Source organism: Vitis vinifera, chromosome 6, assembly GCF_030704535.1.
Source record: "Vitis vinifera cultivar Pinot Noir 40024 chromosome 6, ASM3070453v1".
Lineage (NCBI taxonomy): Eukaryota > Viridiplantae > Streptophyta > Magnoliopsida > Vitales > Vitaceae > Vitis > Vitis vinifera.
In genome coordinates this window covers 15,387,356-15,400,537 of record NC_081810.1, presented here as the reverse complement: position 1 = coordinate 15,400,537, position 13,182 = coordinate 15,387,356, and the positions used below count along the sequence as shown (strand labels likewise).

The 13,182-nt window shown below is 37.9% G+C and overlaps 1 protein-coding gene across 2 annotated transcripts; it reads left to right on the top strand.

The window, feature by feature from the left end:
• The first annotated feature begins 1,006 nt into the window (after nucleotides 1-1,006).
• LOC100259862 (BTB/POZ and MATH domain-containing protein 4) lies at nucleotides 1,007-12,652 on the top strand. 2 transcript variants are annotated; one of them, XM_003632187.4, is made up of 5 exons: nucleotides 1,007-1,629; nucleotides 10,238-10,583; nucleotides 10,753-11,032; nucleotides 11,116-11,151; nucleotides 11,970-12,652. In XM_003632187.4, exons 1-5 carry the CDS (start codon nucleotides 1,208-1,210, stop codon nucleotides 12,155-12,157), a joined length of 1,272 nt encoding a protein of 423 aa, XP_003632235.1. In that variant the 5' UTR covers nucleotides 1,007-1,207; the 3' UTR covers nucleotides 12,158-12,652. The 2 variants fall into 2 exon arrangements, with proteins under 2 accessions (XP_003632235.1, XP_002277148.1); XM_002277112.5 differs by lacking the exon at nucleotides 11,116-11,151.
• The last annotated feature ends 530 nt before the right edge of the window (nucleotides 12,653-13,182 follow it).

Below are 13,182 nucleotides of genomic sequence, written 5' to 3'. Positions count from 1 at the left end.
TGTTTTTTTACATAAACATTACAGAAGGAAACACTTTCAATAAAAACATTTCTACTAGAATCACTATCAAACGAACTCTAAATATAAATAAAAATAAATTATATAATAAAATTAATTTGAAATCACGTCAAAGTTTAAATATTAAAGATTAGAATAATTATTTTAATTCAACTTTTTGAGGGAGAGAAATTTCATCAAAATAATTCAATTATTCAAACACAAACAACTAAGAGGCACATTAACCTTTAAATTTAATCTTATCCATTCCGCAGTTTGAACTTTCCTCAACAATTTCGACAAATGTTCCCCTCCGAGAGTCTCTTTTAGGGGGTGTAAATAAGGTTGGTTTGGTCGGTTTTTAGATAAAAAATGAATCGAATTAATATAGTTGGTTTTATATGTGATAAAAACAAAACCAACCAGATTTGGAGTGAAAAAACCAAACCGAACCAAACCAAACCTTTTGAGGTCGGTTTGGTTTGGTTTTGGCCCAACTTATTTGACATTTTTTAGTCATAAACCTAGTCGTAGATTTGTGTTAGTTTTAAGCTGAAATTCTATTAATTTGATTTTATATTGGGCGTTAAGTCTAATTTGTTTTTAAAATTAATTGAAACTAATTTGGATTTGATGTTAAAAATATATTAAATACATTTAGAATGAATTTGACCATAAAATAAAAAGAATGAATTACTTTAATAAAATCTAATATAAAAAAACTTATCAAAATTATATATAAGTTTTAGGATATCAGTTTGGTTCGATTTTTATTGGTTAGCATACAAGAAATAAAAAATCGAATCGACAAGATTGTTTTTAAAAATTCTCAAATCAAATTGACTTTTTGTATTTTTGAAAACTGAACCAATATGATCGTTGGTTTGGATCGGTTTATCGGTTTTGGTTACACCCTGGTCTCCTTCTCTCAATTTGGGCTATTATTGTCAATTGAAACGAGGCAGGCCCATTGAAATTACGTTAATGCCCCGCCAGTTGTGGTCGGGACATTTATGCTAACAAAGGCCCTTTAGAATGAAGCTGAGAAAAACATATTAGAGACGGGACAATAGAGAGGAGAGAGAGAGAGAGAGAGAGGAATAAAACCCTAACTTTCTCTCTCCAGCTCCATCAACCCCAACATCGAGCTTGAGGTGGAAGGTGTTGAGCTTGAACTCCATTGTATGAAATTGAAATTGAGAGCTCAACCATGGCGGAGCAAGGCGGAGGAGGTGGAGGAGGAGGAAGCAGGGGCGAGAAGAACATGGCGGTGGCATCGCCCACGAGCTCGCGATCGGTGACAGAGACGGTGAACGGCTCCCACAAGTTCGTGATCCAGGGGTACTCGCTGGCCAAGGGCATGGGCGTGGGCAAGCACATCGCCAGCGATAATTTCACGGTTGGAGGATACCAATGGGCCATATATTTCTACCCAGATGGCAAGAATCCCGAGGACAATTCTACATATGTTTCGGTTTTCATTGCGCTGGCCAGCGAGGGCAACGATGTTAGGGCCCTCTTCGAGCTCACGCTTCTCGATCAGAGCGGCAAAGGCAAGCACAAGGTTCACAGCCATTTCGATCGGTCTCTGGAAAGCGGTCCTTATACCTTGAAGTATCGTGGTAGTATGTGGTGAGTTTTTTTTTTTTTTTTTTTTCTGTTTAATGTAATATTTGATTTGTGTTTTTACAAACTATTTGTAAATTATTTCATAATCCAGTTGCTGATCTACTTAATTGAGAAAATTTTTTTGGGGTTGTTTATGTGCTTGATGATGAAATTGATTGTTTGAAGTCGGCCCTTCTGCTGTTGCTTTCCCTTTTGCCTGAACAAAAATTTTCTTTCTATTAAGAAAAGATAAAGGAGTTTTGAGGCTGCTATTTGACCTCCTGGTTGACCCAATGTATACGTGTTATGGTTTTGATGATTAATTGTCTCTGCTTTATGTTGGATTATAGTGCTGTATTTTATCTCATTTATAGCTTTTGTGTCTTGGGTTCCAGGGACCAGTATGATGCATCTTTGGAACAATACCCAAAGTCTTAAGGTATAGTTTCTATTTTGGAAGTTTAGGGGAAGTGCCTTCACTTCAAGGTTGGCATTACTGTTTCAACTATCGAATGCTGTTGGGTTGATAAAAATTCAGTATATAGATCATTAATTTTAGTTTCATGGTGTTTATTAGCATTTCTGCCAAAGAACCAAGGAATCTTGAATTCAGTTTTTTAGTTGAATGGCCGATGATATGTTGGGGTGTTTCTCAGATCCTGAGTCACCTTGCCTTATCTAGACAATTTACTATTAAACATTAGAGTGGTGGTAGCCATGAGTTGACCAGGTGCCGTAGAGACACCTCAACAACAAAGAAATTGGTGCTATGGTCACTAAAACTTTTATTGGCAACAATGTGATGGTTAGTTGGGGATTTTCCATTAAAGTGAAACATGGTTGGCACTAATGAATTTAAATGTGCAATTAGTGGTGCTAAGGAGGAAGCATGTGTTAGGGGAGAATGCGAAGTAATGAACAACTTCAAGTTTGCCTCCTAGATTAATCCTAGAGCAATATCTTAAAAGGTCTTAAACTACTCTCTTGAACATGGTGAATGATTTAGAACCAGATTGTATCTCCCAATGATATGGTTGATGACATCATTATGAAAATACGTGTATAAGCACACAATTTTGTTTGGAAATTGACTCAATAGGCTTCTGAGAGAGGTATTTTGATTGGTAAGACATGTTAGACGAAAGGTGTGTTCAATTCCCCATTAAATATGGGATGGGCTTAGATTAGGCAGACAAGTTTGTAGAATGATCTTAGAATTGGTGAACAATTGTCGGTTGTTAAATGAGAAGAGATGAAACCAAATTTGAATGGAAGTATTTATCTAATGGTAGGCAAGATGATTTTTAAGATCAATTAACCAATTTTAGACAAGAAGACATTATTGTGTTTGAGTACATGAACAAGTTTGAAGAGCTAAATATTCAGTGTAAGGGAGTTAAAGATTCAAAACAATCTCTTAGGCTTATGTTGAATTTCACTATCAAATGGTAATGCAAGGGCTTTTGATGTTGATTAGTCATTTCAATTGACTTTGAAGATGGAGAAGGATTTAAAATATCTCCCAAGAAGGTTTTCTTCCCAAGGTGGAGAGAAAGACAAAGCATGATGAGAATGAAAGAACTTCTAGAACCACCAAAAAATACTCTAGTTTTATGGTTAATATTGTTCTTGGTTAAAAAAAGTAAGGCTTATGTTGATGAGTAAAGAAGGGACAACAAAGATTATTCATTTAGATATAAAGAATGAAGGCATATGAGTTGGTGACACTTGAAGAGAAAGTTGCACATTGATACTAAGACGAAAGAGACGATATATGGAGAAAGATGAAATTTGTTGTTGTAGGGAACTAAATACTGGCATATAAGTGTCTTGGAGCTGAATTCCTGCTAGTACATGCGCTTCTCCTTACCGCCTGTTCCCCTCATGCATCATCCTAAGGCCTGCTGGTGGATCCTATTGAAAAGCTCCTCTAGTGAACAAGTTAAGAACCAAAAAAATGTGAGGAAGAATGCATCTGGAAAATTGAAACTGGAACTAGCTTGTTATTTGTCTTGTCAATTGACAGGTAGGGTTGTAAGAGGATTGATGGGATCTCCGCCTTTTAGATGGCTATAAAGGTCATTTATAGTAGGCCCTTGATGATCGTTTGGTTAATTAGGGTTGACCTTGACCAAATTGGTCCCTAAAGGTCATTTATAGTAGATCCTTGATGATTTTTTGGTTAATTAGGGTTGACCTTGACCAAGTTGGTCCCTAACTATCATAGTATGGAAGATCTCCCCCTTAACATGTGGATGGTGAGGATTTCATCGAGATTCTGGTGTAGCCTTAGAGCAAATTGTTGCACCACAATAAATACTTGCTCGAATAGTTCATGGGCCTTATTTTCAAATCCTCAAATGAGGTGGGATGTTTGGGAGGACCCTTCTTAAGCTATCATAGGGGACAACTTGGGCCATTTTGACGACTTACTTAAGATGTTGGATGAGTCTCTTCCTAACCTCCATAGGAGACAACTTGGCTCATTCTATAACATCATTATAATGGGGTCTTTGCAAGACACCATGTCTTCTACTAGCACATGTGCTATGTGCTGTAACTACATGCCATGTGCTTGTGGGGTGCCCTTTCAAAGTTGATGATCCTTCCAATGAAATTAGGCTCTTAAATGTTAACGATCTTTAAGAAGATGTGGATTCTTCTTTTTGGAAGTTGTTTGTTGTATTATTGTTGTGCTAAAGCAAGTACGGGGAAGATTGAAAATATACTTTCATATTTAAATCATGTTACATTTGTACATGGAGCTAGTAAGTTAATTGCCAATGGAGGTAAGATTGTGAATGTACTATTTGAAGTAATCATTTCAAGGCTGAATTTTCCAACTAAGCCACATGCTCAATTGTATAAGATTAGCATAGATTAATACTACTTACATGACTTGTCCTAGTAATAAAATGATTTTTGTTTTCTATTTATTACCATCATTACAATGATTCTATATGGTGTATGTTATTCCTATGACTATTATACACATTTTACTTGGTCAACCCTTGTTATATGATTGAGATGTAACATATATTCTTTCATGTTTAGTGAAGAGAACATTATTTTGAAACCAATTAGTATGAAACCAATGAAGAAATATTGAGAGGCCTAAAAATGTTCTTAAAACTCAAAGCAATCTTTGTTTGTTTGTTTGTTTGTTCCAAGAGGATTCTGCAAAAGATTGTAAGAAGCACAGGTTTGTATGCTTTTCTAGCAAAGGAAAACTAAGATCTAATTAATGAATCCCTTAAAATGTACAAAATATGTGTCCCAAGTTGTTTGATTTTTCTATATTGCACTAGATGATTTACGTAATATGTTGCCACTAATCATAGTTTTCTATTTGCTAGAATTGCTGCCAAGTTCTTAATTACCTATACTACCATATGGCCTAAGCATTTTCCCAAGGTCTCTATATTTAGAAAATAAAATAAGCTCAAGCTTATGTCATTGGGGCTTTTAGATCATATGGGTATTAGTAATGCTTAAATCATATCTTAATAGAATTGCACCCCTTCAAAATTTAAGCAAATGACATCACTAGTTAAGCGAAGATTTATGGTTTAGTGAGACAAGGGGATGCTGAAGTTGAAGGTATGTCGGCTTGTGGAGGATGGTGTTGGTTTGTTGTGGACTCTTAAGTCCTTTGATATTTCTGTAGAGGCGGTGGGAGGGAAGCTGAGAGGTATTATCAAGGAAAGAGGGAGAGGCTTTTCTTCCTTGATTAGGTTCTAGGATTTGAGCTTTCGCTGTCTTTTGGAAGGGGTGGAATTTTTTTGTAGAGATGAAGTCTTGGTAAGGTGGCATAAGTATTGGGAGGAGGGTGGGAGAAAGTTCAAGTTGGAGAGGTGTTCGAATGAGGTAGGGAGGTTTTTGTTCTGCATTTTTGTGACGGAGGAGGCAAAGAGGTTTTCGCTGATCTTCCCTGAAGGGAGGGGTCATCTTGGGGGATGGGTTGTCTTGGCGGAGAAGCTTCGTTCTTTAGGTGTCATTCCCTCTTCAGAGGTTAAGGAACTAGGTTCCTCTGTTGAGGTGAAGACTATCCCTAAGGAAAGGATTGCTGTTGAGTCCTTAGTAGAAGCGGTTAGGAAGGATCTAAGGGTGGTGGAAGATGTCATTCGATTTTAGTTAAAGGAGGGTAAAGTGAGTTGCAGGGAGGAAAAGTTGAGGAAGTGTTTGGTAGGTTGGCTTGAGGAGTCGTCAGACCAACTTCTGGATTTTTCTTGATTGAGAAACTTTGTGACGAGGCTTTGGTCATTGAAAGGAGGGGTGAAGATTTTAGCTTTTGGGGGAGCATTGCTTTGTTTGACTTTGATGAAAGCTTTGAGGTAGACAGGGTGCTCGTTAGAGGGGTAAGAAGGTTCAAGGAGAATTTTCTGCACCTACAAAGATGGCATCTTGAGGTAGGGTGTCTTCATAAAGGGGGGTCTCTTAAGGAACTTTGGGTGAGGGTGCTAGGACTTCTGCTGCACCTTTGGGGTTGAGAGGTGTTTAAAAATTTGGAGACCGTTGTGGGGGCTTTGTTGTAGTGGATGAGGATACTGCACTTTTGTCTCATCTTCAATGGGCGAGGATTTTGGTCAAGTATGACGGGAGAATCATGCCTGGATCTTTGCAAGTAGATGTGGGCAGCTTCAGTTTCGTCATTTAGTTGTGGGGGGAAGCTCGACTAAGGGTTTCTATGGATGCTTCAAGCAACAACTGTAGTGGGTGTTGTGGTCAGGAGGATAGGGAAGATGTGGAGGGTGGTCCATGCGCCTGTGAGAGAGTAGGAGAGGAAAAGCAGCCTATGCGTCCTACAAGTGGCACTATGTTGCAGAATTTTGGCAACGTTTCTCAAAAAGGAGGAGAAGCAGCTTTAAGTTGGTCAAAGGCTACAGGAGTAGGGGAGGAGCAGGAACAAAGGGAGTGGAGTACAACTGGAGTGGTGGGGCCTCGTGCTGTAGGCTGTATGGGTGGGTTGGAGAATAAGCCTCTTTCTTTGGGTGACCAGAGGGGCCTCCTCAGACCCAAGGCCCTGTTGGGCCTGTTGTAGAGGCCCACTTGAGAGGGTCTCAGGACTTAAAAAGTCTTGGGAGGCCTTTTTGGGTCTTCTGCTTCTGCGGTCCAAAAGTCTTTTAGACTCTCAGTGGGGGGCTCATTAAGTTTGGCTTAGACCCAACTACCACAAGGCCTTGATCAAGTGGAAAGTCTTCTTCTTTCCATTGCTCTTGATTTACAACCATTGAATTTCAATTATAAAATTTGACCTTGGTGAAACATATCAGTCCTTTTATTGATTGATGTAAAGATCTTTCAATCCAAAGAAAGATGATGGGGAACATTGTAAGAAGTGGGGAAAACGTTGGTTCCAATTCCCAAGGCCTAAATTGGGAAATAAGTCAGGATTTAACTCTCTTAGAACATTAAGTAATTAACTTTGATAGAATCCTAGTATATGTCTATTTTTAGATATGGGTGGTTTAGTAATTTCCATATTGTTGGGATGGGCTAGACTTGCAAGCAACCGTTGTCTTTTTATTTTTTTTTAACAAGGAATCCATCTTAGCATGCCATTGATCCCAATTGTTAAGAAAGCAAACCTTAGAAGATATGGATACATCCTTTTACCTTACACTACTTAAATATAGGGAAGTCTTTGAATTCAAGGCCTCTATTTCTTTACTAGAGTCATCATTGCTAAACCAAACGACACTACCATTGAGCTACACCTTAAGGGCCACAGCCCATTGTCCTATTTAGAGTGTTTCTATTTTACTAAGATTAGTTTTAGTAGATTACTTTTTTGTCAATTTTTTTTTTATTATTTATTTATTTTATATAATTTCTAATAGGGATTCCTGTTCCTATGAAAATATAATTCCCAAATATCAACTCATAAGCCAAATAAAAATCATGACTTATGCTTGTGCCTCTACTTCTAATAAAAGCACAAACAAGAAGCTTTTCCAAATGAAGCCTTAGTCAACTCAAGATTCCTTTGTTCGCTTTTCTTCATTTTGTAAGCAAACATTGATGGGCCTATTCCTAACATGTAAATGAGTTAATGGTTCCCTGGTTAGGGAAGACTAGATCTCTTTAAAAATTCCAGATTAAGCCTTTGTTCCTGTATCAATCAAGAGGAATTCTTCATTGTAGGTATTTGAGTCTTTAGTTTTCTTTTGTTTATCGATATTTTATTAAACCTCATTTTTCTAGGGGTGTCTTGGTAATTTAAAGATTATGATTTTTTTAGTATCTAATGGTAATAGATCTGGTAATTCAGATTTGTCCTTGTTGGTAGATTCATTGACTCTAGTTAGATTCTTAAGGAGTTTGTATTTTTTCTAGAAAGTTTTTTAAACAATTTCTTTCTTATGTAACTCTTGACTTAAATTTAAATTAGTTGTCGTACAATTCTTTTTTTGGGGAGCTGAAACAAAAATCAATGTTGAAGTGTTGGGCATTGTACTGGTGGCATCACCTTAAATAAGAAGGTTGATGATGGAGGGAGATACTTAGCTTGAAGGGAGTGGAATGCAACTTGGAGGAGCATATCGATGTTGAAAGTAGTTTGAGGGTTGTGAAGAATACAATTGTCAAAATTATGTCTCAACAACTTCCCTTAGATCTCTAAAGTTCTCTCTCTTTTTGCACCCTACTCTCTTCTTCTTCTTCTTTCTCTCTATCTACACCCTACTCTCTTACTATTTGGTCATGCTTTTCCTTCTTCTCTCACTCTCTCTCCCTCTTTGTTCCTCTTCTTGTTCTCTCTCTCTCTCTCTTTCCTCTACACTCTACTCTCTTACCATTTGAGCCATGCTTCTTGTTCTTCTTCTTCTCTCTATCTCTCTTTGTTCCTTTGCACCTCTCTTACCATGCTTCTTCTTCTTCTTTTCCCTCTCTCTCTTACCATTTGAGCCATGCTTCTTCTTCTTCTTCTTCTCTCTCTCTCTCTCTCTCTCTCTCTGTTCCTTTGCACCCTACTCTCGATACCATGCTTCTTCTTCTTCTCTCTCTTTTTGTTCCTTTGCACCCTGCTCTCTTACCATTTGAGCCATGCTTCTTCTTCTTCTTCTTCATCCTCTCTCTCTCTCTCTTTCTCTCTTGTTCTCTTTGTTCCTTTCCACCCTACTCTTTTACCATTTGAGCCATTCTTCTCCTCCTCCTCCTCCTCCTCCTTCTCCCTCTCTCTCCCCGTCTTTATTCTTTTGCACCCTACTCTCTTACCATTTGAGCCATCTTCTTCTTCTTTTTCTCCTCCCCCCCCCCCCCCCCCCCCCCTCCTTCCCCTCCTTCTCTCTCTCTCTCTGTGTTCTTTCACACCTTACTCTCTTACCATTTTTGCCATGCTTCTCCTTCATTTCTCTCCCTCTTCTCCACACCCTACTCTTACCATTCGAGTCATGCTTCGACGGTAGAGATGTCTTAGATCTCTAAGTTTTACCCTTGCATATGAATAACACAGGGGAATTGGTTGATGGTTGTCTGCCTCCCTTTCTTAGGACAAGAGAGAATTTTTTGATCCTTCAATTCCTCCTTTTCCCCTTGATAGTTGTTGGTTGCATCTTGGTGACTCATGTTGCCTTGATACTCTTTGCTTTCTAGGTTATGATTGTTGTGTCAACTTGTGATTTTCTCACTCTTTTGGAGCATCTCAATACTTTTGAATGGTTATCAGATTGAAGGCATCTCAGGTTGATGAAGAATCAAGTTGGTGCCACTTCTGCATTTTTAGCTTACATAGACTTCGGTGTACAATTTTCACATGGAACTGACCCCCTTAAATTTTGGACGTGAATTGTTTTTCCAAAAGCTGATGTCATACAATCTTTGTCAAGATTGTGCATGTGCACTGTAGTTTTCAAACACCAGTTGTGATGCATTATTGCTCCAAAATGTATCAAGTTCTCAAATTGAAGGAGTCCTTAATTGGAGTATTAAGTGGATGCGTCTTCTTGAATTTTGGCTTACATAGACATTGGTTTGCATTTTTCTCATGAAACTGACACTTATCTTTTGGATTTGACTTGTTCCAAAAGCCATTCAGACTATCATTTTCAAGATGGTTCATGTGCACACTGGTTTTTTGAAACACTGGTTTAGTTGCCTTTCCATATGTCCTTAGAGGTCTTTTGAAGGGTGAACGGAAAGGTGCCAAAGGGAGGGAGGAGAGAATGAAATAGAGGTTTTATTTTTCTTGTCTGTCTAATAGGCTGAGGAACAATGTTTGGTTTTGCACTCTCAAAAAGAAGTGTTCTTGGTGGACGATTTTTTTTTTTGTTTTTCTTCTATTTGATTGTATTTGTAAAACAATTCATTCCTTCACACAACAGGAAAATTTGATAAGCATAAACGTTCCATCCATTTTATTTGTGTGTGTGTGCGCGCACATAGATATGTACTCTCTTACGTTCTTTTTCCCCATTATGCAACATAATCCCTTACCTCTTGAGCCAGACCTCAAGGGCTCAAATGTTTATGAATTAGAAATTGGATGATCATGCAACACAACCCCTTATCTCTTGAGCCAGACCTCGAGGGCTCATATGTTTTTGGGTTAGAAATTGGATGGTTGATAACTATTTCTTCACATTGCATAATCATTTACAAGATTTTTGGTTTGTTCATTTATTCTTTTATTCAGGGGATACAAGCGCTTTTTCAGACGAGCTTTGCTTGAAACATCAGACTTCCTCAAGGATGATTGCTTGAAAATCAATTGTACTGTTGGAGTTGTGGTTTCAGCAATAGATTGTTCAAGATTACACTCAATTCAGGTCCCAGATTCTGATATTGGAGCACATTTTGGTGTGCTGCTGGAAAATATGGAAGGTTCAGATGTTGTTTTTGATGTGGCTGGGGAAAAGTTTCATGCGCATAAGTTGGTATTAGCTGCTCGGTCCCCTGTATTTCGAAATGAATTTTTTGACAGATTAGAGGAAGATACACAAGAGGTTGTTATTACAGATCTGGAACCTAAGGTTTTTAAGGTAAACACTTCCCTCATAATTGTCTTCTGCATTTTTTTGGTCCCGTTACAGCAGTGATTTATCTTTTGTGCTTATTTAGTGGTATTGTACATGAGTACCTAAAGACAAAGGAAGATAATGCAACTATTTCTAGTCTTGGTCTTAATGCTACATTTCTTGTGTCCAACAGGCTATGCTACACTTTATTTATAGAGATGCTCTTATAGAAGATGTAGAGATGGTAGCATCTAGTTCAACTTGTGCATCTTCTGAATCTGACACATTAATGGAGAAGTTGTTAGCTGCAGCAGACAAGTATGGTTTGGCAAGACTCAGAAGGATGTGTGAATCTCATATCTGCAAAGATATATCTGTGCACACTGTTGCCAAAACTCTAGCCCTGGCTGATCGTTATCATGCGACAGAATTAAAAGCTGTTTGCCTAAGATTTGCTGCTGAGAACCTTGCTGGTATGCTTTTCATTTTTGTTTTGGGTTTTTTCTTCTCAATTTACAGTCCCATGAACCTACTGACTTTTTCTTTCTTCATTCAGCTGAACCAAGCCTGTTTGCCTGTTTTTGGCATTTAGGTGAATAGTTTATGAACTCAGATATATATTTTATGACTTTAAGATTACTTTGTACACCAGGGAAAATGATTATTGTGATATTTCACATTGATTTAGTGTGAATTAATTGTCCTATTATGATGTGATTGGTAGCTTTTATGATTGTAGATTTGTTTGGCCTGGTATGTCTGCATTTGCTTGGTATTCAAATCTCCATATATCTTTCCCTGGTTGATATTAAAGTTCAAAATTTCATTTCTTGGCAATTTCTAGTGGGAACCAGGCAAAACTGGGTAATGAGAACATGAATTGACAGATGCTTGTAAGTAAATGTATAAAAATAGAACTTGCATGTCCAAAATGATATATCAGCATAGTGCTGGCTGCTTTCATGGGAGGACAACAATGTATAGCTTCTTAAAAGGAGAAACAGCACTGTGTAGCCAAGCTAAGGCTTCGATGTGTACTGGCAATGTGGAAAATTTTCCAGAAACTATGCATTGTATTCAAATGTCCATCAGTGTATTAAAAAAATTGAATTGAAAAAAAGAAGGAAAAACTGACTGGTGTGAGAAAGAATAAAAAAGGGAAAAGGATAGAAAGAAAGCATGAAAATGTAAATGAAAGTAGAAGATAAAATGAAGGTTTTCCTATGGCTTAAAAGCAAGCACAGTGGCCGTCTGTGATGTTTGGTTGTGTGTATCATGGATTATGGAATCTGAACTTTACACAGGCATGGTTAAGCTTGGCTCAACTGTTCGGGGTTTAAGTGGTTGGTTTTATGCCAATATCCACTGTGCTCCTTGTTCCTTATTCTCTATTTGTTTTTCTCATTGCAGCTGTTATGCGATCAGAAGGCTTCAACTACCTCAAAGAAAATTTCCCAGCATTGCAGTCAGAGATCCTGAAGACAGTGGCAGGTTGCGAGGAGGACTGTAGTAGTGGAGGTGGGAAAACCCGAAGTGTGTGGGCACAACTTTCAGATGGTGGTGATACCAATGGCAGGAGGGTAAGGCAAAGGACCTGATATTGGACTCAATATATCTGTTGTTTCTGTACAATGGAGGTGATGTAAAAAGGAAAACAGAGCAAAAATGAAAAAGTAACGGACGTATTTTTCTTCTGTTTGGAAACTTCGGCCTTGTCTTCCATTGATGACATTGGCTCAAAAAAGAAAAAAAAAATGAAAAAACCAAAGGTAGACATTAATTGTAGGTTTTGACCGGAAACTTGTACTAAAGCTGTGTTTGGTTTTAGCATAAAATAGGTTAGATAAGGAGCCTGGTTGTTTGTAGCTGATAACAAACCCTAACACTCCAACATGGAGGAAAATGGCTTTATTGGTTTGTTTGTTTGTTGGTTGGTGGGTTGGTTAGTTTCTCTTTGTACGGGGAGAAAGGAGGGTTTTGATGCTGTCTCCAAGGAGATTAGACCGGTATCTTTCCTTAGGGTTGAATTCTGCTGATAATACTTTGGGTATGAAGTTGATAATCATATACTGTTGCATTCCATTTCTAGCCAAGCATAAGGAGCCCATGTAACTGTCTCATTTAAGTTCGCATTGACTTGGCCCTTGGTCCCGTTTGACCTGTTTTTTTTTTCTCTTTTTTTTGTTTTTCCATCAAATTATTAATTTTCATTGATAATTAAGAATTTGAATACATGTATAATGTATACTTTTGATGCATTTATAACAGCTCTTAAGTGTGACATATACAGGCTTCAAATCCATGTATATTAGAAAAAATTGGATGGCTTCTGTTCCTATGAGTTGCTCCTGGGTGTTTTGTGCAAACATTTTAGTGATAAGTAGTGTTGATCTAGATCTGAATGATCACTTGCTATGTATTAAGTCTGGTAGTCTTTGAGACTTGCCAAGGTAGCTCACTTGGTTAAGGCGAACATTAGCAAATGTGGTCACGGTAAGTGACACATGATACTGAGATTGAATCTTGTCATCGATGACATCTTGAATTTACTTGGAATTGATTGATGCGGGATAGTCAACATCCTGAGGTTTGGGTCCTTTATGGAGAGGGGCTTGGCCATGAT